Raw genomic sequence first — 27,239 nt, forward strand, 5'->3', positions numbered from 1 at the left:
CTGAAAAATACACACATAATGATTATATTATTCTACAGTACTCTACTTTAGGAGTGCAAAATTATATGCCCACTTACCTTGTAACAAGCAAAAGTGCATGCCTGATCAAAACTAAAAATTATATTATGTTGTAATTCTTAACGGTGGAAAATGGACATGATTACGAGGCCTGTCTAAAATGTATCCAACCTTAAATTTTCCCTCGCAAAGTAGTGATTCTAAGGCGGCGCCACTGTGCACGGTGGAAGGAGGAACCGTAATGCGCATGCTTGAATTTTTTCACCGCATTCGCTTGTGCCAGTCACTGGCTGGTGGTCGCCAAGTAAGGTGCTGTTCTAAGTGTTTGTCGGATTTAGTTTTCTCGCATGATGACTGAACGAAGTGAGCAAAGATACTGCATCAAATTTTGTCAAAAGCTTGGTGATTCTCAAAGTCAAACAATTCGTAAGATTCAGCAGGTGTTTGGGGGAAGATGCGATGGGTGTAACACAAATTAAGGAGTGGTTCAACCGATTCAAAGATGGCCGCACATCAGCGGAGAGTGAGCAGCGTTGTGGCAGGCCCCAAACTGCTCGGAGTGCAGCTGTTGTTGAGAGGGTGCGAAATTTGATGATGGCAGATCGTCGTTTGACCATGCGGGAGATTGCCAAAGAGGTTGGAGTGAGTAAAGATTCTGCACATGCAATTTTGCGTGATGATTTGAACATGAACCGAGTGGCTGCGAAATTCGTGCCCAAGTTGTTGTCCCCGGAACAAAAAGACCTCCGTCGTGACATTGCACAGGACCTTCTGGACACCGCCAACACTGATCCTGGGTTTCTGAACACCGTGATAACTGGAGATGAGTCATGGGTGTAAGGGTACGACCCAGAAACAAAAAGACAGTCGTCGCAATGGAAGCATCCCAAGTCTCCAAGGCCGAAGAAAGTGCGGCAGGTGCGAAGCAAAATCAAGGTGATGCTGACTGTTTTCTTTGCTGTCCGTGGAATTGTGCATCATGAATACGCACCGGAAGGACAAACGGTGACAAAGGAGTACTATCACGATGTTCTCCGGCGACTCCGTGATGCAGTTCGGCGCAAAAGACCAGACATGTGGACGGCGAACAACTGGCACTTGCATCACGACAACGCTCCCGCACATTCATCCCAATTGATCCACACTTTCTTGGCCAAACATGGAATTACAACCGTTCGCCAACCTCCCTACTCTCCAGACCTGGCTCCTTGCGACTTCTGGTTGTTTCCAAAATTGAAGACACCACTGAAAGGATCCCGTTTTGAGAGTAGAGAAGAGATAATGCGGAACGCGATGACGGAGCTGAACACCATTCCAAAAGAAGACTTCCAGAGGTGTTTCCGGCAGTGGAAGGATCGGTGGGCTAAGTGTGTGCAAGCACAAGGGGCCTACTTTGAAGGGGATTAGGGTCCCAACCCCGTCAGGTATTTGAAATATTTTTTCTGGCTAAAGGTCGGATACTTTTTAGACAGGCCTCGTACATCGTTTCTTCTATTATACCACAAAAAAAGTAATAAATTACTATTGTATTTCAGAAGAAATTTAACATCTTATTCGCTTATAATATCGAGAAAATCATACCCTCGTTCAAAGTTTAAAATAAACTAGAATATCAAAATGTAAGCAGTTTCCAAATAATTAATACAAAATGGCAGAAAAACATCTGAAAATAAACACTGAAAGTGTCTATTTTGATGACGAAGATTAACAAGAACATAAAGAAGGTAGTGATGGGAGAAGTAAAGATGTTCACAAACATTGCAGCAGTACGATCGGTGTCAGATCGTTCCTTTCAAGATCAAAACTGTCGTCATCCAGGATGCAGCGAAGAAGAAACTCTTGGGCATGTTTTGGGTTATTGCCCTAAAGGAGAACTACTGAGGAACAATCGCCACCATAAAGTGAGAAGCTCCATCGCAACCACTCTTCGGAAGGCAAAGTGGGAGGTTTACGAAGAAGTGCACTGCTTGGCTGAGAATGGGTCAACGAGAAGAGCAGACATTATAGCCATTGATCGCCGGAATCAAAGAAGCCTCATTCTTGACCCCACTGTCCGTTTTGAGAAGGATGATCAACAAGCCAATAACGTTAACGATGAAAAGAAGTCTATTTACAACCCATGTATTCCTCACTTCAGTGAGAGATACAAAATGAATATCAATACATGGGAAGTGAAAGGACTTCTTTTTGGTGCTAGGGGAACTTCATTTAAGTTAACCAAAACCATTCTCCTTTCTCTTAAATTTTCTAATGAGGACATTAATAAAATCTGTCTAATGGTATTGAGAGATTTATTATCCATTTTACACAATCACTTGTATAATACTATGTATTTTTTTTTTTACTTCATTTCATTACTCTTCAATGTATTTTCATCTCATGTTTCTCCGAAATCAAATTGTACTTTATTTTTAAATTTATCATTGTTCTGTGTTCTCTCCACAATCATATTGTATTTTTAATTTAACCTCTGCTTTGTATTCTGGATCCTAGTGGTCAGCCGTAGATGTCGGCCAGATGTCCCAAAGTGTGGAATTTGTTGTTATGGTTGTGGTGATGGCAGCGTTAGTTATGGTTCTCAGGGTTGCCAGGTTGTACGTTTTTCCTGTTTTCTTGCATTTTCTGGATGCTAATGCGGCCTTGCATTTTTCATTCCCACATACAACACTTTCTTCTGTTATTTCAAATTTGGCGCTGGATAATAGTAAAATACTGTGTAACAGTTTAGATTATTTTTGTTTTGTTGTTTATAGCTGGGATATAGATTTTGAAAATATTTTCACGTTGGTACTATTGCACAGATCACTCCATTGCTTACAATCGATAGTCGCAGAGAACACTACTGCTATTGATGGATGTAGCACCAGTAGTTGATTACTGACTATATTGCTAAAGATGGTGATGTTGTGTCTAAGTGGGTCAAAATTTTCACATTGGTGCTTCAGCAGAAAGCACCAAATATTTCCCAACTCATATATTTCACACTGAGTATACCTGGATCGAATGCATTTGTGAAACAACTGTTTTCAATGATGAAGAACAAATGCACTGATGTGAGGAACAGATGATCACCAGAACTGATAAATTCAGAGCTTCAAGTTGTTATAAATTTTGACATGCCCTGCAAAGAGTTTTTTAATGTATTAAAAATGCCATTAAATTGCTAAATGAATCTAAATCAGTTTAAAAATATGAAAGTGTCGTTAAAAATTAGATACCAAGACCAAAAATGTGTGTGTACAACAGGGGCGAATGCTAGTCACGAAAGTTAGGCTTGCTCTTTCATTCATAGGGGAAGATGGGATGATATAATAATTCATAATTAATAAAAGTAATCAGACCCACATAGCTCAAATAATTTATTTTATAATTATGAAATTATTATGAGTCATGGATCATATTCGCTTATCAGATGTAGAAGTTCGATATAATATAACAAACATAACCAACAAAACAGTTTATTTAGTTTTTTTTCGACCCTGCCAACCAATGCATATTGTTGTATCGAGCTGCACTGAACAGCGCACATATTCTCTATAATGTCTGTCTTCTCTTGAATAGTTCTTCGGGAAAATGGATTTAATAATAAGGTTTCAATAACACACGATTCCGAACTCATTGCAATACTTCAAATTAATGTTTAAGAATTAATAATACATGCAGCAGCTAACATATGCATTCCGCTCATACAACTACATTGCACATTCCTGCTGTCAATACTGGTCTGTGTAACTTTAAATAGTCGTTGGTGTAGCTCTCGGACCAGAGCTTCAAACACACATAACAGAAGTATGTGCGCCTAGGACGGATTAAGGAGGAAGGCACTTGCGCGCACATCATATTCTCGCTATTTCTACGTCTTTCCTGTAGCTCCGAGAAACGAGCAAGCGTTGCGATACTTGCGGTGTGCAACCTGCGGATGGTATTACGCCTATACAATGTTCCAAAAATCAAAATAAATCTTAATGTACGTAATCTCATATTGAGAAATACACATTCTACGAAAATATTGGGCTTCCGCAGCAAGCATAGCATGTCCTGAGAAATCGCCCCTGGTGTACAATGGTTGTATGTGTAATCTTTTAATATGTAAATTTTTGTATACAAATTAAGAAAGCATGAGTCACTAAAAAAAGTCGATAAAATCCTTTTTTTTTTATTTTGAAAAGTTGGCAACCCTAATGGTTCTGGTGATGGCAACAGCAATAGTAGAGGTAGCAATGATGAAATTTAATTTGCATATTTCTCAGATGAGTTAATCCTACATAAGGGGTAAACACAATCGAATCAATAACTCAAAGGAAAAAACTGAACACTTGCAGAAAAAGAAAAGAAAACATCGATCCTGATGGGTAAATGTCTGGACACAAGTATAGTTGGTACCTGAAAATGATCTTTTTCCTTACACTGCCTTGTTATTCCTTCCAATGTCATTGCACATTAGAAACTAATCGGATACAATTGTGCCATTATCTAATTCCTTCATATGAGTCATTTTACGTGGTCTAACGGTTATTGTAATAGTCTTTGGATCCCAAGTTTGTGGATTCAAGCCCAGCAGAGTGTGATACATTTTTTTGGATGAGAAAATCTAGAGTACAACTTCCTCCAGGGATCCCATATTACTTAATCTGCAACACTTTACTTCTATGAAGGACAAGCAACAGAAATCGGTCTTACTGTACGCTGCATGCTCTGATCTACAAGAAGCTGCCAATATACTAGTATTGACATCTGTTTCAACTGTTGATCAAAATGCTAAAAAGAATTTTTTTTTACTACAAAAAAATACATATTTCGCTAAAATCTTGAAATCAATTCTGCAGCATTAATATACTTCTGTCTTTTTGAACAGACAGAATAAGAAATGAAGCTCTGCTAGAAAGTGTGGGTGAAGAAATAATAATGCTGAAACTTATCACAAAGAGAAAAAGAAAATGGCTGAGAAGAAACTTCCTACTGAAGGATGCAATGAAAAGAATAGTGTATGGGAGAAAAGTTTGGGACAGAAGTAGAAATCAGATAATAGACAACATTAAGACATATACGGATTGTATGTGGAGACCAAGAAAATAGGAAAGGTTGGAGAATGCTGGGTTTGCAGTGAAAGTAGAAAACTATGAATGAGTAACAAATCGACTTTTCAGTAAAAGTAACATACTAAGCAATCACTGTTATTTTAAATACTAAAACAAGCAATTTCTTAGTCATAAAGAGAATATGGTACAACAACATCCACAATTTTATAAATAACTATGACGTAATTATATCTACTATTACGGAATGTATTTGTCAATTTATGTTTTATTTCTTGAGAAACAATTCCACGGCCGTTGAGAACCAATAACATTATTTTCTTATTACTATGAGTCCTCCCTCATTCATGCTATTACCTTCCCCCAAGCTTAATTCAATGATATAACATACACATTAACTGCATTTTAATACTGACTTTCTTCTATTGCTATGCAATACAATTATGTAAAAAATACATCAATATAAATCATCATGTAATATGATAACAGTGAACATTCAACATCCCACTACTAACACTATTATTTTCTCTTTCTGACTTTACGGTCCTTGAAGGACCAGAGTCTGCCAAACAACTGAAGCCCATTCTTTTCTGTCCACTAACACTATTATTACCAGCCACCAAAATTAATATGCATTGTTCCTTACCTGAGGTTCTTCCATACTAAGCGTACGGAATTCACGAACAAAAGATAAAATATACACACAGAATGAAGTTGCAACAATCCATTCTGAAACAGTACTGACTACATGCATCTCCCATCCGCCATCTTCTGGATACCACTTCCGAGGATCTTTCCCTGTTAAAAAAAAATTGTTTTTATTTCAGACATGGTGGATATATATATATATATATATACACACACACACACACTCTCTCTCTCTCCCCCTCCCTCCCTCTCCCCTCCCCCCTCTCCCCTCCCCCTCTCTCTCCCCCTCTCTCGCCCCTCTCCCCTCCCCCTCCGCCCCCCCTCTCTCCCTCTCTCTCACCCCCTCTCCCCTCCCCCTCCCTCTCTCTCTCACCCCCTCCCTCTCCCCCTCGCTCTCTCTCTCACCCCCTCTCCCCTCTCTCTCTTTTTTTTCCTACACACATGCACATAACCCTGTATGCACAAATTTTTGTATTCAGCTCAAGTGGATGATCAAATGTGAAATCTTTACTATGGCACTTTCTCATGGCATGATGATGAGATGATTGTGGACAGTTGGTGACATTTTATACAGACTGGAAGTAGAGGATGGAGCTGAAACTGGAATTCACTCAAGATTATTATGTTGCAGTTGGGAAAAACGCCACCCACTTTGATGGTGAAATTCAGGCAATAGAGATGGCACTAATACATCTTCTCTACAGAATAAACAGCTTTCAGTTCAGTGACTTGTACGTGGTTTGTACTTTTGTACATTTGTACATGACCTTCATCCGCCAGTTCGAAACGCACAGATAATAGTCAGAGATATAATAATAATAATAATAATAATAATAATAATAATAATAATAATAATTCTTTATTTATACTGGCAGAGTTGAGGCCATAGGGCCTTCTCTTACACTCTACCAGGCCACAAAGTATACAAGCAGTTAAAATTTAACAAAAAGTTAAAGAACAGAATACTAACATATTACAAATAATAATAATAATAATAATAATAATAATAATAATAATAATAATAATAATAATAATAATAATAATCATAATAATAATAATAATAATAATAACATAATAAAATCGACACTAAACAACATGAAAATAATACAATAATAGAAAAAAGAAAGTAAAATACATTGGAATATAGCAAAACGAATTCATTTAGTACAATGGTTAATATGGAAAACGTAAGGTAGAATATAACAAAATGGAATGTAATAAAACAATAATAAAAAGAAAAGAAATACGAATATTAAATAAAATTCACAATAAAAAGGCTATAATAATAAATTCATCGGCTGATAAAGAGAACAAAAAGGGGAATGGAAGGAAAGAAGTATATAGCCTATATTTTTACAAAACTATCGCAGAGGAAAGGGCTTATAACTGAAAGGAATCTAATTCAAAAAGTGCAATTTTAATTTATTTTTGAAACTAGACATGTCCGACAGTCTCTGACATGTTGTGGTAGAGAGTTCCAGAGATGAGCTGCAGAGACGGTAAAAGATGAAGAGTAGAAGGATGTTCTGTGTTCAGGAATGGAGATTGTGATATGGTGTTGTGAGTGAGTATCTATTTCGTGATATGAGGACAAATGTTGAAAACGAGAAGCTAAGTAGCTATGGTTAGAGGTTTGAAGAATATTGAAGAGTACAAGAGATATATACAATGGAGGGGGAAAGGAACTGGCCACACTATTCCATTATCTGCTGACTTAATTGCCTCATGAGCGATGCCTTACTGGTGTCAGTTATGAGGTTCAAACCTGTCTTCGAACAGTTGACTAAACAATAAATGACATGACATGTGTGTTTTCCAGTTCAAGTGATTATTATCCAATACCAAGCCAAGAAACATTGTGCTTATAATATTCTTTGAGACCAGCCTCATGGTCTAGTGGTCAGAGCTTCTGGCTATAGTTCATGAGGTCCCGGGTTCGATTCCCGGTAAGGGCACAGGAATTTTTCCTTAAAGGGGATTATTCCTGTGTTCGTCCATGGTCTGGAATTTAGGTTAAGTTTAGATTTAAGACCTCTCCTGGCACCACATTATCATAATCATCCTATCACATCATCGGGGTAATGTAACTCCGCCTTCCAGGCGCCCCAACCTCAGAAGTGGGTTACAACTAAGCCACGGCCAGGAGAGAAGACCAGAAATGTCGAAAAGACAGCCTGGTGGCATTGGATAAAAAAAAAAATAATAATAATAATAATATTCTTTGAGATCAATTCTATTTGACCTAATACTGTAGAAAAACTGAACATTATTATGTGTACTATATTTGATTACACAGGTTTTATCAAGATTAAGTGTTAGTTTATTTGCACTAAATCATTCATTTATTAACACTACAGTAGAAGCCCAATTATCCGTCACCCTATTAACTGTGTGTTAAATTGGAAAAATTCTATTAAAGAAATTACCCTCAAACTAAATTCAGCTTGTTTTGCTATTAGATCTATGCAAAAGACAGTAAATATCAATACCTTAAAAACAATATACTTTGCATACTTCCACTCGGTAATGAGTTTTGGAATAATATCTTGGGGAAATTCCACAGAGAGTAACAATATATTTCTATTACAAAAAAGAGTAATTAGAATAATAGTAGGTGCCAAATCTAGGGAATCGTGTAGGACTATTTTCAAAAAACTACAAATAATGCCCATGGCTTGTCACTATATCTTTTCATAAATAATCTTCCTCGTATGTAATCGTGAAAACTTTGTAACTAATTCAACAGTTCATAGCATAAATACACGTCAAAAATGACTTTCATACTCCATCGGCAAGTCTATCGTGCTATCAAAAAGGAGTGTGTTATATGGCAGTAAAAATTTTAATAGCCTCCCTATCGATATAAAAAATGAAACTCAAAACATAAGATTATTTAGGGCCAAATTAAAGAAGTACCTAATTTCTCACGCCTTCTATTCTGTAGGTGAATTCATGACATTCAATAACGCTTCATGAAATTGATACTAAAACTTTGTGTTGTACTAGTAGACTATATTGTAAATCTCTTCTGCATATATTTCATCTAGACTGTGACTATAAATTAAGACTTTATAATAGTATTAAGTTTTTTGACTTGTTCCATATTATAGCTGTAAGCAATGTATGAATACCATGGAATGTTAATAAATACAATACAATACAATACAACTGATCTGCAGATTATCCGTCTTCCTCAGATTCTTTTTTTTTACAGAAAAATTCGAAGTTCTGTACATCATTATGTTAGTACTGAACATATATTTCCTAGAGAGGGTTATAAAATCCTTTACCATTACACTGTATATAGTATGAATGCTGCTACACTGTCGGCAACATGAACAGTTACTTGTTATTCCCATCTTATAAAAGAATCACAACCTGCTTTCAGAGAAATGTTCCCAAGAAATTTCACACAACTGCAAATCCGTGCACCATTCAGTATTGTAGTACTGTTTGAGTGGCTGCTCTGTATTACTTCTATGCAAAATGTCTTCCATAAGTGTCAAAAGAAAAGTGTTGTAACCCTTCGTGCATATATACCTATCTATGTTCTCCATGTTGTTTATCTAGCCTTTTTTCAATCAGTCATTCAATACGGAATAATAGGATGGGATGGAATGACAAAGACTATCCTCACTCCATTAATATTACTACAAAAACGTATCATCAAAATTTGTCTGCATAAACCACTTGATTATCCGACACAATTTATTTATTCTGATTCCAAGTATTAAAAATTGAGCAAATACATAAACATACAATACTAATTTATTTTCACAAAAATCGAAGGAATTTTATAGCTGAAAAACATATACATAACACCAGAAGAAATGTCCCAACTCTTTTTGCAGAACCTAAATGCCACACTACAGCTGGATTAAGACACAGTAGGAATTATGGACCAAGACTATACAATTCAGTATTGAAAAATAATCCAGACCTAAGCAAGTTACACATTCTTAAGTTTAAAAATAAAGTGAAAATGTTTCTATGATATTTGATAAATTTTATTATTATTTTTTGAGTGTTACTAGCATTATATGGTATTAATTTTTATTGTATTTATCTGATGCATGTAACCATAAGATAAAACATTGTAATAAATACAAATAGATCATTTTCTTAATTAATAACAGTGTATATCTCCAATAAATGATTTCTAAGCATCGCCACAGATACACTTGATTATACTTGCCACTATCGCTTGTCACTAGAGAGTTCTTGAAATTTATATTTTCCCAGCCATTCATAAAATATTTTGATATGATACCTCTTGCACAAAAGGGGAGATCTATAATTGAAACTAGATTAATATATTTCAGTATTATTTGTATTTATCCTGGCAATAATGAACAGTTTGACTCGTAGACATTTTGTTTTTGCAGCTTTAACTTCCCATGATTGTACGAGAAGATTCGAAGAGAACAGCAGTTACGTAGACTTTCGGCTCCCCCCTACTACCAATAATGCACAACACAATGTCAATACGGCGGTTGCTGTCGTCTGCGATACAACAAACTTTTCTGTTGATTTTCGAGTTTGTCATTTGCTTCCGGTTATTATATGCTTATTTAAGTTGTGTTAACTCTCGCTAGTGGTTTTATATTTTATTTTATCCGTCTTATTATTTATTTTATTATTGTAAATATTTTTGTTTTATCACTATTATTATTATTATTATTATTATTATTATTATTATTAATATTATTATTATTAATGAATTATTTTCTATTACAATCTTTGTATCATTTCTGTCACGATTATGCTATTATTATTATTATTATTATTATTATTATTATTATTATTATTATTATTATTATTATTGTTACTATTATTTCTATCATCAGCATTATTATTTGATCCCTGTAAAATTTATGTAGACTACTGGACTGTATCCGAGACGAGCATATGCTCATTTCGGGTATCCATACATATGTATTCATTTCAAATGTAAATTGTAAATAAATTTGAATTTGAATTTGAAGTATCGAAAAAATGTGCAAATAATTGAGCGGCTTGGGAAAAGAGAAATTGTGGTATGAGTTGTATCAGAATACGAGATTGGCGTTACAATTGTGCGCAATTTAACAGAAAACAAGGATAAAATGCAATGTATCACTGTACTTCACTTATTACGAGCATAATATTGCACAGTGTAGTGTTTCTAGCACGGCAGGAACTTTAAATTACGAAACTTACGTATTTATACACTTACTTTATGAAAATCTCTCATGGTACTATCATCCGAGTTTTTCGATTAACCCAGTGGTGGGCAAAATGAACGCAACCCACAAGACAGGATTTAAATGGCAACTACATACTGTGGGAGGGGTTGCACTCTACAGTGCAGTGACGGATTTACAGACAGTTGCGCCACTACACTCCTACCTACCATATGTAATTAGAATAGTCCATTCACGTGATATTTAATTAATCATTTTTCAAAGCAATGGATTTATATCTGTGCATGCTATTTTCAGTTGCGCAAGGAGATGAGCATCGCTTAAGCGGGATCTGTGGCTGGACTTTATAAATTTCATTTTAGAAAACAGCTGTTCACACTGTTAGGTTGATGAATACATACCGTCATTTCCCATAACTATGGTCCTGGAACACAACTATGGTCCACGGTACAACTAATCAAAGAACATTGTAGAAGTAACATAGACCGTTCGTAGATAGCTGCAGTGACTTGAATTCAAACTACAGTACAGCAAGAATATAGATAAACGAGGTACTACATTATGGAGTACAAAATTGGAATAGTTGTATCGTGGACAATAGTTATGTTCCAGGACCATAGTTATGGGAAATGACGGTACTCATTAGTTTTGAAGCAAACTGTCTAAGCAGTGGATATGTAGTACTGCACATCTTTTAAAAAAATTTTAGCCCCCAGTAGACCTTCACATTCTGCTTTCAAGAAGCCATCATTCTGCAAATCCAGTACCTCTAACTGCAATTCTGGGATAACATTTTCAATTTAAACATGAAAAGGAGTGGCAAAAATATTGAAATCTTTCTCCATCCTTTGAAAATCACTGAATCTGTGTTCTTTGAACTCGTATAACAGGTGATCTATTTTAAGAATGTACATATTTAAGTTCGCGTCCTGAATATTTGTAACTGATCCTAAACATGAGAAATGAAAGAACCGCCTTTCTTGTAAGTGTGATATCCTCTCGATTCGTATGGTTCTGCGAAAGACATTGTATCACTGATGAAGCTCCGAAGTACAGCAGTCCAGTATAATCCGCCACGTACACGAGCAGTATTTTCATGGAGTGGGGGAAGGGGAAGGTAGGGGGTAAGTTTGATGCTTCGCTGAGGTCTGACGTCACTGCGGCAATGCTACAGGAATGCCCACCATTGGATTAACCATTCAGTTCAGCCCCTTCATTACCAGTGCTTATTAATTCTGTATTAACACAATACGAGTACAATCAGATCAACCTTAACCTGAGCACTTGCACCCCAGCCTCAGGCTTTTTGTGATAATGATTACCACTCTTGTTCTGTGAATGATATTTGTCGCCAAACAATCGCGTTCTTGTACATAAACAGCAGCTGAACCGTGAACTTAACCCAGGTTCTTGTAATAAGTGGCAAAATGAGTCCGAGGTAAAACTATAAATTATTTAAATTTAATATGGATATTAAAACATACTCTATTAACTTACCGTGAAACTGAAGGTGTGAAATAACTCCAGTAATACTAAGAAGGATGAAGAATATGGTGCAGATCATAGCTAGTGCAACTCGTATGTGTGCCATAGCAATACTGTTTGCCAATGGATGAAGGTAATATGAGCATATCGCCTAAAAAAGATACATTGTATTATTTTCAAAATATAAAATCTCACTAAAATACATTTGTATTTACACAGCAGATAATTCATATAAATGTCGGCATAAACATGAATCAGATGTATAGAATTATCAGCTTCATCCAGACGTAAAGCTTCTATCAACAAAAGTAATGTAATAAATATTCTCAAAAATTACAGGTTGTACAAATAATGCAGTTCTACCAGGAAGCGCTCTTCATAATGTACTAATCATTTAATGATCACACAAGTAAGTAATAATAGTATCAATTCAACATGCACAAACCAAAAACCAATTTTGGATCTTCAGAAGCATTGTTAACATATCCACTGTTAATTTATTAGCCGTTTTAAAACTTTCAACAAATACTCTATAATGATAATACCGGAAAGTTCACGGAAAAAGTGGTGAATGGCTCGCCAGTGCTTTCTAGCGGCAGGGATTGTAGGTGGCGAGGATGACGTGACGAATAGAGCGTTGAACTGTGATAAGAGCTTTGTTCTTCAACAAACACATGATGTCATAAGGATTATTCTCATTATAGTTGTAGCCTACACAATGTCAGTTAAACGTGGAAATGTTTGTTCTATGTTTTTTTAAAAACTATGCCTAGCAAAATATGCTAGATCTTTCTTCAGATTTCCAAAAGATAGAGATAGGGAGTAGTCATGTAAACACCAGTAGAATATTACTTTTCTGTTACAAGATGATGATGATGATGACGATTATTATTATTATTATTATTATTATATTAATACTGCTTCTACTACCGGTACTACAGTTATTTGCTTTTGTCTTTTAGGTTTGCCATGCTCATATAGGTAATTAAACGCAGACAGACGTTAATTAATGAGGTTAATAGGGCGCGTCAGCTACGATCGCTATTTGCGTTCTTATCTAAACTTCTTTAAAAAACAAAACACAAACAATATCATAAGCAAAATGCGAGCACTAACTAAAAATGCTGTCAACAGTTCTAGACGAAACGTTTAAAATTAGAGGGATAGAAGATAAATATGTACAAAAATCACAAAATATATTCAGATCACTTTTGATTGTCGGACTTCAATAACCATAATTCGAAACATTAGGAGTAAGTAAAAATAGAGTGTAATAAATTGCAAAAGTATACCGAAGTTTCATATCAGTCATAGGACTGTTAATTTTTAATAAGCTACTCTGTTTTTAATAACAGACTGAAGATAATTAGTTATTCATTCACTGAATTTAACAGCTCCTTCTTCCGAAAATATGAGTCAAAATCAAAGCACAATGAAAGAATCGCGAAGGTCTCAAATAAACATATTAGATCTTGCACCGAGGAAGCTGCGGGTTTTCTGATATTAGAAACAACAGACCATACTCCTCCATCGTGTAATTAGATAGTCCATTAGCAATGACATATTCTCTGTATTAACAGAAACAGTTACTAAACTGCATAAATCTACTTTACATTGTCCATATAAAACACAATTTCTTTATAGCCTAGTTTATCCGTATAAAAAATTGAAGGTCTTTACTTTTTAATCCAAATAGTGTGTCTTGAGATGGGTAACATAAAAATGTGAATTGATTTTGTGAAGAAAGGGAACTCATGTTTTTTTCATAACAAGTGATTCAGATAGTTATTTGGACAAATAATTTGCCTAGTCCTATATTTTAAAGGCATTATTAATATTTCACTAAATTAAGATCATTTTTTTTTTTTACGATTCAAGACATCCTAAAAGATAAAAACTCGCTCAAGCGGAAATGACAGCTCTAAACACAGCAAGTCCAAATGCCGATTTAATTAAAATTGTTCAAGATGAATTCATTAGTCACATGTGTGCTTAAAAAGAAGGAAATGGGGAAATGATATTCCAGTTATGATAAAAGTTTTGCCACATTCCATTAATGTTCACCTCATGACGAAAGATTTCTAAGAAGAAAATTATGTTTACCAACAGGTCTCTAAAAAATTGACATCATGAATTTGGTATAGGCTCGGTATAAATCGCACCATTCTACAATTAATTATTAAAAATAAAATCTGATATTGTACCATTGAATGAAAAGGTTGTAACTATTATTGTTGAAGATAAAATATCTTTGAAGGAAAATATAATTTATAATGCTAAAACAGACACTTTGAGGGATTCGTATAGACAGGCCTAATCAACAAACTTCAACTGACGTAAAATTTCAGAAGTGCCATTTGCAAACCAAGCAATGATTTTCATTATTCGAGGAATGTGCAGATTTTTAAAACAAACTATAAGTTATTTTCTATCAAAAGATACAGGTCTGCTGAGATTTTAAAATCACATCTGTTCGATGTAAAAGATGAAATACAAGATACAGGCTTCCTCCCTAAAGCAGCGACTGTGCCAGTATCTTCACTGACAAATATTTCAATGTGCTAATAAATTGTTACATCAAAAATAAAATGGATAACCATTAGCCAAGGAACGAAATACGTGATGTATGAAAGTTTCTAAAGTCATGCACAACTAAATCATAATTACATTTCAAAATACGAGAATTGTTTCATTTCATTTCTATTCCAATAACTTTGTAACTTCTTACTAATTTAAAATGTTGTGAACCTTAATAATAATTTAATAATTTATTTATTTATTTAATCTGGCATAGCTAAGGCCAGTAGGCCTTCTCTTCCGCCCAGCCAGACTCTAATTCTAATTGAATACAATTGCTTACATAGTTATTACATTAATATCTAGACCATAAAACAACATGAAAGTACCTTGTGACTCTAAATAAAACTATTGATTTGCATTTTTTATTGACATCAAATGAACACACCTCCGTTTTTTCCTTACGTAACCTAGCATGCCGCAAGGAGTGTATAAACAATCCAAGCCGCTAGATAGCAGCACAGTCACTTTTCGCCGCCGCTTGCAATGCTAAACCGGCAAGCTTTCCAGTATTATTGTTATAGAGTATTTGCTTTCAATTAGCAATAATAACATCTTTATTTTTCACGAAATATAATTACCTTAAAAATGCAAGATTTTAATTGTTAAATATCTCCTATGTGTTGTGATAACATTAAGTTTACAGTTCGTGTGCATTAAAAAGTCTAAAGTGAAATATTCTCTACTTTCCGTAGTGTTTCACTTTTTCTAACATTTTGTTTCTTTGAAAAAGATTTTCGAAAAACTATATATATTATATATTTTTGCATTAAGATTTTGATTACGGATTGTATGAAATAGTTTAAAAACACATTTTTTTTGTAGAATAATGTAATTGTTTTTTAAGATACTTTATCAACTGTGATGGTTAGCTAGCATCTGAATGAAATGAAGGTGATAATGCCAGCGACAAGAGTCAGGGGGCCAGCACTGAAAGTTAGCCAGCATTTGCTCTCAATGGATTGAGAGAAAACTCAGGAAATAACCTCAAACAGGATTTGAACCTAGGCCTACTCATTCAAGGACAGACATGCTAACCATTATTTCACAGTAGTGGATTAAGAAAGTGGTATTCAATCTTTTTTTTGCTAGTGTAACCCACAAAATACATTTTTTTTTTTTACCTTCATACCCCCAAACTATATTGCAATTAATTATTTATATAAGAAATAACAAAAGACCGAAATTGATGTTGTATGCAAAATAAATTATTATTATTATTATTATTATTACTATTACCATTATTATTATCATCACTATTATTACTATTATTATTATTGTTATTATTATTATTATTATTATTATTGCCACTGCTATTACTATTATTATCACTTAGTATTATTATTATTATTATTATTATTATTATTATTATTATTATTATACATAGCTACTGTAGTTATTAATGCAATTATAATACTGATGAATTATGTAAAATGTTATTGAAGCAAGGAAAAACATAAGTTCATATTGTAAAAGAAAATAAAGGTGAACTTCAATAATTATCAACAAGTATTAATATTTGAGGAGAAAAATGGCAGTTGACATTGGACATATACGTCAACATATATGCCTAAGTTGGAGTCAGGCCACAAAGAGAAACACTGAAAGAGGAGGATTCGGTCCGGTGCTGTGGATTGGACTCGGCGTAGCTCAGTGGTCAGAGCGCTTGGTACGTAGAACCAGGGACCTGGGTTCGATCCCCGGCGCCGGAGCGAATTTTTCTCCTAAAATATTAAGTGTCAATATCACAGATATTATTCTGTAGGATAAATTAATAAAATAAATCTATAATATCAACAAGTATAATAAAATAAATGTAAGTTTTTTTTTTCTTTTGCACGATCATGTTATTTTTGTTAGGCCTTGAAAGTTAGAATTCCCACACAGAAACTTGTTGCTAGGGAAACCATTCTTCATAACAAAAACTATACTCAAGTAGACTCATTACAATGCACTTGAGGCATTCAGAAGTCAACATGATTAACTCCTTTTCCAAAAATTTTGAGTGAACTTATTGTTACTTAGTTACCATTACAGTGCAGTTTTACGAAGGCTTTGGAATAATATTGCTTATAAATTTTTCAATGGAAAATATATTGTACTTGCAATTTTTAAAATATGATTTTGCAAAAAGTGTTGTACAATACTCGTTTGTCAAGCGCATTACAAAATCTCAGTTGCTCTGCTCGTTTTTCAAACTTATCCTCGATTTTGTAAAAAGCACTTCCCAACCTTGTTTAGTCATAAAACGTACAGGTTTCGATTAATCGCCTAAAAAAATTGCAAATTTTACTCATCAACTGTAATAGTGTAACTTTGGAAAGCCAGCAACACTACTGTAAAGTACTTCAAGTAAAATAACGCACATTCATAAAGTGAAGAAATATGTACTGCTATTTATATTCTACAGAGTTGCTGTATGTAGCATTTAATTTAAAAAAATACTCAAAATTCTGAATAAATTATTCGTAGTAACAAAAACATTGTTTGGAAAAATTTGCTTGATCTATAACTCACGTGAATAAATCTAATACATTTCCTCCAATCCTATACATTAGTTCAATAATATTCTAATGTTACTTATAGGCCTACATTATTCTGAATCACTCACTCTTGCTATTGGCAAAGCATTCCACTGTATTCAACTTATTATACTTCAATACAGACAAACAAAGATAAGAATAATTTCGAGGGAAAAATTGTTCCGGAGCCGGGTATCGAACCCGGGACCTTTGGTTTAACGTACCAACGCTCTACCACTGAGCTACCCGGGAACTCTAACCGACACCGATCCAATTCTTCCCTCTATATCCACAGACCTCAAAGTGGGCTGACAACCGTCAAGCAACCAACTTCGAGTGCACACTAACTCTGTGTGACTTAAATTGTGGTTTTCTGTTAACGAACAGTGACGTGTATTATGCAAATCAAGATTTCAGGTATAACTCCCTGTAAAGTTGATTTGAATAATTTCGAGGGAAAAATTGTTCCGGAGCCGGGTATCGAACCCGGGACCTTTGGTTTAACGTACCAACGCTCTACCACTGAGCTACCCGGGAACTCTAACCGACACCGATCCAATTCTTCCCTCTATATCCACAGACCTCAAAGTGGGCTGACAACCGTCAAGCAACCAACTTCGAGTGCACACTAACTCTGTGTGACTTAAATTGTGGTTTTCTGTTAACGAACAGTGACGTGTATTATGCAAATCAAGATTTCAGGTATAACTCCCTGTAAAGTTGATTTGAATAATTTCGAGGGAAAAATTGTTCCGGAGCCGGGTATCGAACCCGGGACCTTTGGTTTAACGTACCAACGCTCTACCACTGAGCTACCCGGGAACTCTAACCGACACGGAGTTAGTGTGCACTCGAAGTTGGTTGCTTGACGGTTGTCAGCCCACTTTGAGGTCTGTGGATATAGAGGGAAAAATTGGATCGGTGTCGGTTAGAGTTCCCGGGTAGCTCAGTGGTAGAGCGTTGGTACGTTAAACCAAAGGTCCCGGGTTCGAAACCCGGCTCCGGAACAATTTTTCCCTCGAAATTATTCAAATCAACTTTACAGGGAGTTATACCTGAAATCTTGATTTGCTTAAACAAAGATAAGATTCATCTTTACCTGTAGCCAAATATACACAGTTCCCAATCCAAAGCAAAGAAAGGCACCAGTAAGATGTACAATGATAACATTCGTTTCTTGAAAATTTGCAACAAGACTGAGACCAAAACAAGACACAAATCCAATCCACATTGCTATTTTGTTGTGTTTTACAATTGATGAAGATAATGTATAGTTTCTGTAGTATTCATCTATTTGTCTGTAGCGGATGTAGATTACCAGTACCACTGAAAAAAATAAATGTACAAATTAAATGACTTTAATATAAAAATTAACAAAGACTATAAACTTAACTCCAAATAACACTACATCAAAAATGCTTCAGAATTAAACACAAATAATACAATTTTATTAAATACAAATTCGGTTACAAATAAGCCATTGCCAGGAGAGAAGACCAGAAATGTCAAATGAGAATCTGGTGGTATTGGAGGGGAGGGAGGTATTGTACCTTGTATATGAACAGTACAGGGGAAAAACAACCAAAGTCACAATATTCTCTTAAGGGTGATGTCACCTTCTAATTCAGCACATTACTGTAAAATTTATTGATGTTCATAATGAAAAAGTAGGAAAGGATGACTGTATCCATGGTGATAATTCTCCTTTATCAGTTTTGGTAAGAAAAAACACTGAAGTTTACAGTAATATATTGAATTAGATGATGACATCACCCTTAAGAAAATTGTGTGACTTTGATTGTTATTCCTTCTGTGCTCTTCATATGCATTATCACCATTTTAGAGTCCATGTACCGTCAGTAGTTCAACTGGTGCTTGATGACTGTGTCTTCTGAGGGTAGGGGTTTATGAGTATGGTAGGTTACGATTATCGATATTCTTTGCAAATTTATAATGGACACAACTGAGGGATACGACTTTTAAAATAAATTTATATCTGAAATAAATAATAAACGATAATGATAAGCATTTAAATTAGTTTATGCTCGACCATGCCGAAATGTAGTAATTATACACCTGGTAGCAGACCTTTAATGGACCTCATTAAAGTACACCTATTCATTAAAGTTCAGGTGTTCCACCAATCAGAAAATACCACTGTAGCAATATGAAAGCGCAAGTATCGATTATTCTCGGATATGCAATCGAAAGACAACTGTTTTCGCAGGAGTTCTGCAACAATTTTAGTAGACGCTGGCGGCGACATCACAACATTGAAACGTCATGGAGGCTGGAAATCCAATACTGTTGCAGAAGGTTATGTTGAAGAATCGATCCAAAATAAAATTGAAATCTCAAATACAATATTAAACTCAGCCGAAAAAAACAACACACACATTAACATCAATTCACAGTCATCTTCCAGCCTTTCACAAAGCACATTCCCGCATATTCATTTCACCAATTGCACAATAAATCACCTATTTTTGAAATAAAGTCAGTTCTGTCACTATAATAATAATTAGCGTTAATTGTAAATAATATTCAAATAAATTCAATTTGTCATCTCGTTTTTCAATGTCTAATTCAATTTCAAGGTTATATGAAGATTAATGTTTATTTTACTCTCTAGATTATATCAAGGTCAATGTCGACATTTGTTTCTCGGAAAAAATCAATACTTTCGCGTCTGTGCACATCTCACAATTTACGAGGTATTGCACAAGGTCAGTTCCGCTCCTCAGTCAGATAAGAATAGCATGAATACTTCTGAATAATTTCAAGTTAGAAATATGGTCGAGCATAAAAAGTCGTATGAAACTTGACTATAATGGTAATTAAGATGCTCGTATGAAAATTATGAAACTCGCTTGCGCTCGTTTCATAAACATACTCGCGTCTTAATTACTACCATTATAGGCTCGTTGCATAATGTACTATTCAAGTATTCAAGTATTATTAACAACACAAACTTACACAAGACTGTTCCACCATTCATCAACTGGCCAAACACACAACTCTCTGGAGAATGAGTTGCTGCATCACTGATGTAAGGAAAATCAGGTTCTACATGTCCTAACAATACGGCAGCAATATATCTGAAAATATAACACGTTAATCAATATGTTAACGTATAAAATATATCTATGAAAACTCACAGGAATGAAGTTTTGTGCTACAGAAGTGCATATAATTAAACCAGATAAAACACAGAACCACCTCGATTACTGGGAAATAGCGAACAGTTGATCAGTTTGAAGAACATAAAACTATACCATCCCTTTTAAGATGTTTTAAGAAGCGAGTTACTTTTTCTATGCACTTTCCTACAACTAATTTTCTTTTTATGTTCATGGAGTGTAGAGGTAAGATTATTTTTATCATCTAGGTTTTAGTTTTTTCAGAAAGAGAACACAAAAATTGGAGATGTTCATAATGGTAATTTCTTATAAATTTTAGAATTGATTGGAAAGTATGATGACGTGACACAACAACATCTCTCTAAGTTCAACAAAATCAGGATTAAGGTAAAAGCATGAAAGGACATACACATTATTTGTCATGGAATTCTCAAAATGAGTTTATTAATCTTGTGCAAACGAAGTTCTACAATAGAGAAGAGACATAATTTTCTACGGAATAATACTATACTGTTTTCACTGTAAGAAAAATCCTATTGTAAACACAAGCACGTGGCTGTCATACCCGTGATTGGCTCACAGTCGAAACACTCACACGACGCAGAAAAATATAGTCCGTATTTGGAAACTATCATCTTGTATTATTTGAAAATAAAAAATTGAATTCTAGTTGTTAAATACGATGAAACATATAACTTCACTCATATGTAAAAGGATATGTAAAAGAAAAGCTACTTTTATATATTGTTATGTACTATGAACGCGGATGAATACAAACAATAATACCGAGGTAGTCTGTTCTTGTAACAAGCTGGCGTCACTTGAGCTCGCAGTTGTTCACGTAAGCACTTGGTACTGAAGAATCGCTTCTGCATCCTTGATGTGTGTGGTTATTAATCATAAGAATAGAAACTCTCTCAAAAGCGGAGAAAACAAATAGTCTTAAATGTATATAATAAGTTATGTGAGTTTTAATTAGAGTAATTATAAAGTAAATGTTTCCTATGCAAATGAATGCATAGTAGTGAGGTTAGGCCTACTTGACGGGAAATGTTTAACATGAAACAGAATGTACAACAGTAGGCGGGGACACGTACTGAGAATCTATGGCGCCAAACAGCAGACAATGAAGCCTCAATTCAGTCACGTGATATTGTTTACATTTGGATTTTTCTTACAGCGAAAAGATTATAGATGCAACACCAGATATCCCTCACAATGAACAAAACGTTTTAATTCTCAGATATTCCAAAACCAAGACTCAAATTCGATAAACATTTCATAGAATCCACGAACTATAAAACATAAAACACCTCTGCAAGACTGTCGTCTGCAAGGCTAAGCATGGCAAAATGAGAGATGATGAAAGAGAGATGGAACGGAGAAAAATTCTCTCCGGCACCGGGATTTGAACACGGGTTTTCAGCTCTACGTGCTGATGCTTTATCCACTAAGCCACGCCGGATACAATCCCGACGCCGTTTAGAATCGTCTCAGATTAAGCTCCATCTCTTGGGTTCCCTCTAGTGGCCGCCCTCTGCACTACGTCATAGATGTCTATGAACGCAGGACCGAAGTCCATACATGTGTTGAGGTGCACTCAGATGAGTGACTGATTGGCCGGGATCCGACGGTATGGGCGCCGTCTTAAATCACAAAGTGATTTATTACGCATATCATATATATTTTGATGTACCGAAGTACATATGATATTTCCATGCAGATATTCTGCGTCATCACATGATGAAAGAGAGATGGAACGGAGAAAAATTCTCTCCGTCATCATGTGATGACGCAGAATATCTGCATGGAAATATCATATGTACTTCGGTACATCAAAATATATAAAATGAGAGATGTTTAATCCTGCATTTTAGAAAAAAACAAATGTGGCTTCTTCTCTCCCTGCAGAGCATATACACAGAACTGTGTGGGAGTCAACACTGCAAAAATCAAAACCCATGATGTTATAACATTTTTCGGGGACATAAAAAGCTTATGCTTTATTCGCTCAGTCCTGCATGCTAGCAAGTATTAAAAAAACATGTCCTACTTTCTCTCCAAAGCCTCTAAGAAACAAGAAGAAGTGAAAGAATACAAGCTGTGCGCCCAATTTTTAAACATTAACACGGAATACTTGTTATGTTGGAAGTCATTCTTGGAAAGATGGCTACAGAATTAGCTCCATCCGTGAACACAACTAAAGGTCTGAAAAACATTTCATGTCATGATGTCGAGACCTGAACAAGATTTAAAAATTACCAAACATGTTATTAAGAATGTTGTTCCAATAATTACATGTAATCCGTGGAAACCTGTTGCAATAAAGAATGTAGAACCGTAGTTTACACAGTACAGCATTGAATTTAATTATCAATGATTTAAAAACAAGATTTGAAGCATCAGATACCATATGTGAATTGTTCTATCTGTTTTGAATTTCCAAAATTTAGACGATTGCCAACTTACTGCAAAAGCAACAAAACTTGTGAATACATATGAGAAAATCTATCAGACAACTTGAAGCACGAAATTCTTCATCACAAAAGTATGTACAAGACAGTTTTCTGCACTGAATGAAACCTGATTAGACTTCTGAACGCAATTTATGACAAGAAACTACAAGGTATATTTCATAATATCTGTCTTGCCATTAAACTGTTTTGTACAGCACCAATCACGTTTCGAACATTTATGAAAGCTATGGGTTAACATTATGAAGATTTAATTTACTACATTGAAGTGAGGTGACCCAGCTGCAGACGGATGCTACACAGATTCTTCGAGCTTTGTGAGGTAATTGCTGAATTCATGAACACAGGGGTTACCTGTTCCTGAGTTAGAAGACAAAGATTGGTTCAATGACCTGGCATTTCTGACCGATATTTGTGAACATTTGAATCAATTAAATACACATTTGCAGAGAAAACAACAAAAATATAGTGAATGCGTATTGAGACGTGAAAACATTCATTTCGAAACTAGATCTGTGGAAATCTCAAATTTTAGAAAACAACCTGTACCACTTTCCTAGTCTCAACTCTTCAGGAAACGTGATACAACAAAAACTATAAAATTACAGCAATCTATTAGAAAACCTACATACAGAATTCAATTGTCAGCGATTTAGAGATTTCCAACAAATGGAAAATTATTGTTTGCTAATCCAACAACTGTTAATGTGGTAAGTGTGCATTTGAATTTACAGTTGAAAGTTATAGAAATGCAATATATGGTAACAATATTTTAAGGTTAAAAAGGTACTTACGTTCCTAAAAATGTGCATGGGAATATGATAAATATAGCTAGTGGCAACAGGTATACTCTTTCATAAACCATTCTGAATCCTGAAACAAAAACACAGTACCACAATCAGTTATTGCTAAATTTTGGTAGTTTATGTCTAATATCAGGAGAAATAACACTTCTTTTTAAAACCTCTGCAAACGCAACGTAGCTTTGTTGAATGCAAAAAAGAGCACTTGCCAATAAACTCCCTCTCTCATTGCAAAACACCCACACATACCACACTATTGCAATGACATTAGCTTGTCACATAAGAAAGTTTAAAAACTACATTAGTCTGTCACATAAAGAAGTTTAAAAATTAACTTTACACAAAGATTGAAATATATAATTTTGTAATTAACACCAATGAGGCTCTAAGTAAATCAAGATGTCAAAACTGTTTTAATAGCGAATAACTTATACTATACATTCAATATCACAAATGAAAAAGGTTATGTTGCGTATCTTATGACAGTTACGGAAATGAATCATTAAACCCAGTATTCATCATTCTTAACAAACATTTTTAGGTATTTTTGCTTACCGTTCAATCAAACAAACACAATAAATAACATATAATTTAACAATATTCCGTTCTATTCTTATCACATCATCCCGGTTATATTTCCTGTCTTCTTCCGCACAAAATGCGTTCCATTGTACACATCTCGTTACACTCGCATGCAGGGAGCCATCAGCCATGTGCGGTGAGGATAGACACTTGTCATTTATAGATGGCAGGAGCGCTGCAAGTAGCGAAATGAAAAAAGATTTGAAAATATTGAATTCATTCTTAATCCGTAGTATTAAGCTTTTTAGTGTCAGGCATATTAACATACAAATTTCGAAATCTCGTTTCTTTTAATTGTATAAAGACCATTTTGTCGATATTGTTTGATATATCGATATTGGTCTGTCCTGTACATAGTAGTGATGGGCGAAGTTGTTCTTTTCCCGGAACAGTTCCGACGGTTCCGGTTCCGAAAAAATACTAAGTTCCAAATAACAGTTCCGAAATAACAGTCACCAGTGGTGATGAGTCGGAGTCGTTGAGTCGTTCAAACGAACGGTACAGTACCCTCTCTCTTCACCATACAGCTCACACTGGAGCACTCATAGGCATGACATAGTACACATTCTTATCTATAGATGGCACTGCAATGCACATTCGAATCGATTTTGCAAAAATTGCTGTGCATGCGGACAGAACTCAAAAGCTTAATGTTAGTCATTACACAGCTGTTAACTACAAGGACAGAATACAACACTTTGTTTTCGTACATAAAGTTATAAAGACATGGTAGCCAACTAAAAAAAAATAACATAACATTTAAAACATATGGTATGTAATTTCTGTTCTCTCTATTACATAATAAAAAAAAAAAACAAATCATTTTTATTTTTACTTTTCTTAATGCACAGTTATAATAATAATAATAATAATAATAATAATAATAATAATAATAATAAATATTACAATTTCGTAAATAAAAAAGATATATATTGGCAGTACTGAAACCTGGAAACCCCGCAGTGGGTTAGTAAAATGTTGGAATCGCATCTTTACCAAAGTGTAATTTAAACTTCGCATTAAACCTCGCTCTCCAAATCAGTACTTATATGGGTAGTTTCCAACAAATAATGCTACAACATTTTTGTCGTTCTTTGATAACAGAGAAGATAGCACAAAAACTTGTGCTTGTCAGACTTAACCTCAACAAACGACATACAGACATTTTAACTAAACCACTCATTACCATTTACGACTTTAACCTTTGTATAGAATCAGCTGATCAATGAATTAATAATAGTATGCGTACTTTATGACTTTGTAGAATGTTTATAAAACAGAATTAGTCAACTAATGGTGAAATAAACCATAAAGGGGGAATGATTATTAAATACTTACTATAACATTACAGATGATTGGCCAGTCTTACAAATGTTGATATTAAAGTTCGCGCCACCGCAAGGATTTCAATTTCCATGCGCCCCCCTCCAACCACGTGAGAGTTTCAAGTACCAACTTCATCCAACGAAGTTCCAAGTACAACATAAAGAACAACGAGAACAGTGTAACTGCAGCTGTCGTTGGTTCATCGGAACAAGCTCCGACGTTCCGACTGTTATCTCGGAGTCGGAACATACCTTGTGCAACGCGGTACTGCGAGCCCGCAACAGCTGGGCAAGTGAGCAGCTCGGAGTCGGAACACTGTTATTTCGGAACAGGAGGTTCTGACCTACTGTTCATTTTTGCAACAGTTCCGAGACCGGAACAGTTCCAAAATAACTGTTGTGTTATTTTTTACCCATCTCTAGTACATAGACAAATGGTCTCCCAGTCATCGGTCTGTCTCCGTGAAGTGCAGGCGTGTTCACTGTCATCGTTTATCATCCACAACTCATTCATGTTTTTTTTAAATAGTTAGTCACCGGTCGGTGCGGTACTTCGGTGCTATTTATTCAGTACATAACAGAATACAATTTTACATTAGAGAATTTAGCTGGCTACATGGGATCATTGAATTGAACCTCAGGCCAAGAAAGAGAACGAAGAAGAAGAAATGGTCTCCTCTGACGCCATTCCACAGTACATATTACCTGCTCTCAAAAACAATATACGTTTATATTTATGTATTTATTTAACAATAACATATACATAAAAACGTTACATTAAAATACCCCGAAAGAGCAAAGCTGATGCTCGGGGACAGAAATTTAATTATGTATAATTAAACATTTTTACCTTTTCCCAGATGCTGGGAAAGAGAGTCCAATCTTCTTTCCAACATTTCACGAATTACGAGGTCGTACAAAAGAATAGCAAGTTCCCAAAATCATCCTGAAGATAACGTCGGCAAGAAAGAGAGAAACTGTGACATTCAATCTACTGCTGAACTAATGTCTATCACAAATATGTTACACTTATTGAGTGCAGTCACTTACATACCTACAGGTATGTTAAAAAAATATTCAAACAAACAGCAGGTCAACATTAACTGAAACCTGTCCATACCAGTTCCTGGTTATTTTCCCGAATTCACATTCCCGAAACCACAATCCTGAATGTAATTTTGGTCGAATGGATGTTTCCCCGACTTCACTATCCTCGGTAGCGCAGTTGGTGTAGCACTGGCCCTCTGTGCTCGAGGTTGCGGGTTCGATCCCAGCCTAGTGTGATTAAATGCGACAAGCTCATGTCAGTAGATTTACTGGCATGTAAAAGAACTCCTGCGGGACAAAAATTCCGGCACACCGGCGACGCTGATATAACCGCGGCAATTGCGAGCGTCGTTAAATATATCATAATTTAATTTTTTCAACTATCCCGAGCGTAAATGG

The 27,239-nt window shown here is 35.1% G+C and overlaps 2 protein-coding genes across 3 annotated transcripts in view; both read right to left on the minus strand.

Moving 5' to 3' along the window:
• The window catches only part of LOC138709592 (DNA damage-regulated autophagy modulator protein 2-like), a 41,799-nt gene extending 17,222 nt beyond the window's left edge, over positions 1–24,577 (minus strand). Inside the window, exons 1-7 of one of the 2 annotated variants that reach the window (XM_069840477.1) lie at positions 24,442–24,577; positions 23,878–23,956; positions 20,446–20,567; positions 18,569–18,795; positions 12,383–12,521; positions 5,701–5,852; positions 9–3,139 (exon numbers count right to left, since the gene is read on the minus strand). In XM_069840477.1, the coding sequence (XP_069696578.1) occupies positions 3,113–3,139; positions 5,701–5,852; positions 12,383–12,521; positions 18,569–18,795; positions 20,446–20,567; positions 23,878–23,948 (738 nt within the window). In that variant the 5' untranslated portion in view covers positions 23,949–23,956; positions 24,442–24,577 and the 3' untranslated portion in view covers positions 9–3,112. Of the gene's footprint in view, positions 1–8; positions 3,140–5,700; positions 5,853–12,382; positions 12,522–18,568; positions 18,796–20,445; positions 20,568–23,877; positions 23,957–24,441 lie in introns of those variants that run through there. The other variant, XM_069840476.1, reaches the window with a different exon arrangement.
• LOC138709593 (DNA damage-regulated autophagy modulator protein 2-like) overlaps positions 24,539–27,239 on the minus strand; it is a 60,119-nt gene continuing 57,418 nt past the window's right edge. The window contains exon 6 of the mRNA XM_069840479.1: positions 24,539–24,643. The gene's annotated coding sequence lies outside the window, so the exon portion shown is untranslated. The remainder of the gene's footprint in view (positions 24,644–27,239) is intronic.

The sequence above is a fragment of the Periplaneta americana genome, chromosome 11, assembly GCF_040183065.1.
Source record: "Periplaneta americana isolate PAMFEO1 chromosome 11, P.americana_PAMFEO1_priV1, whole genome shotgun sequence".
NCBI lineage: Eukaryota > Metazoa > Arthropoda > Insecta > Blattodea > Blattidae > Periplaneta > Periplaneta americana.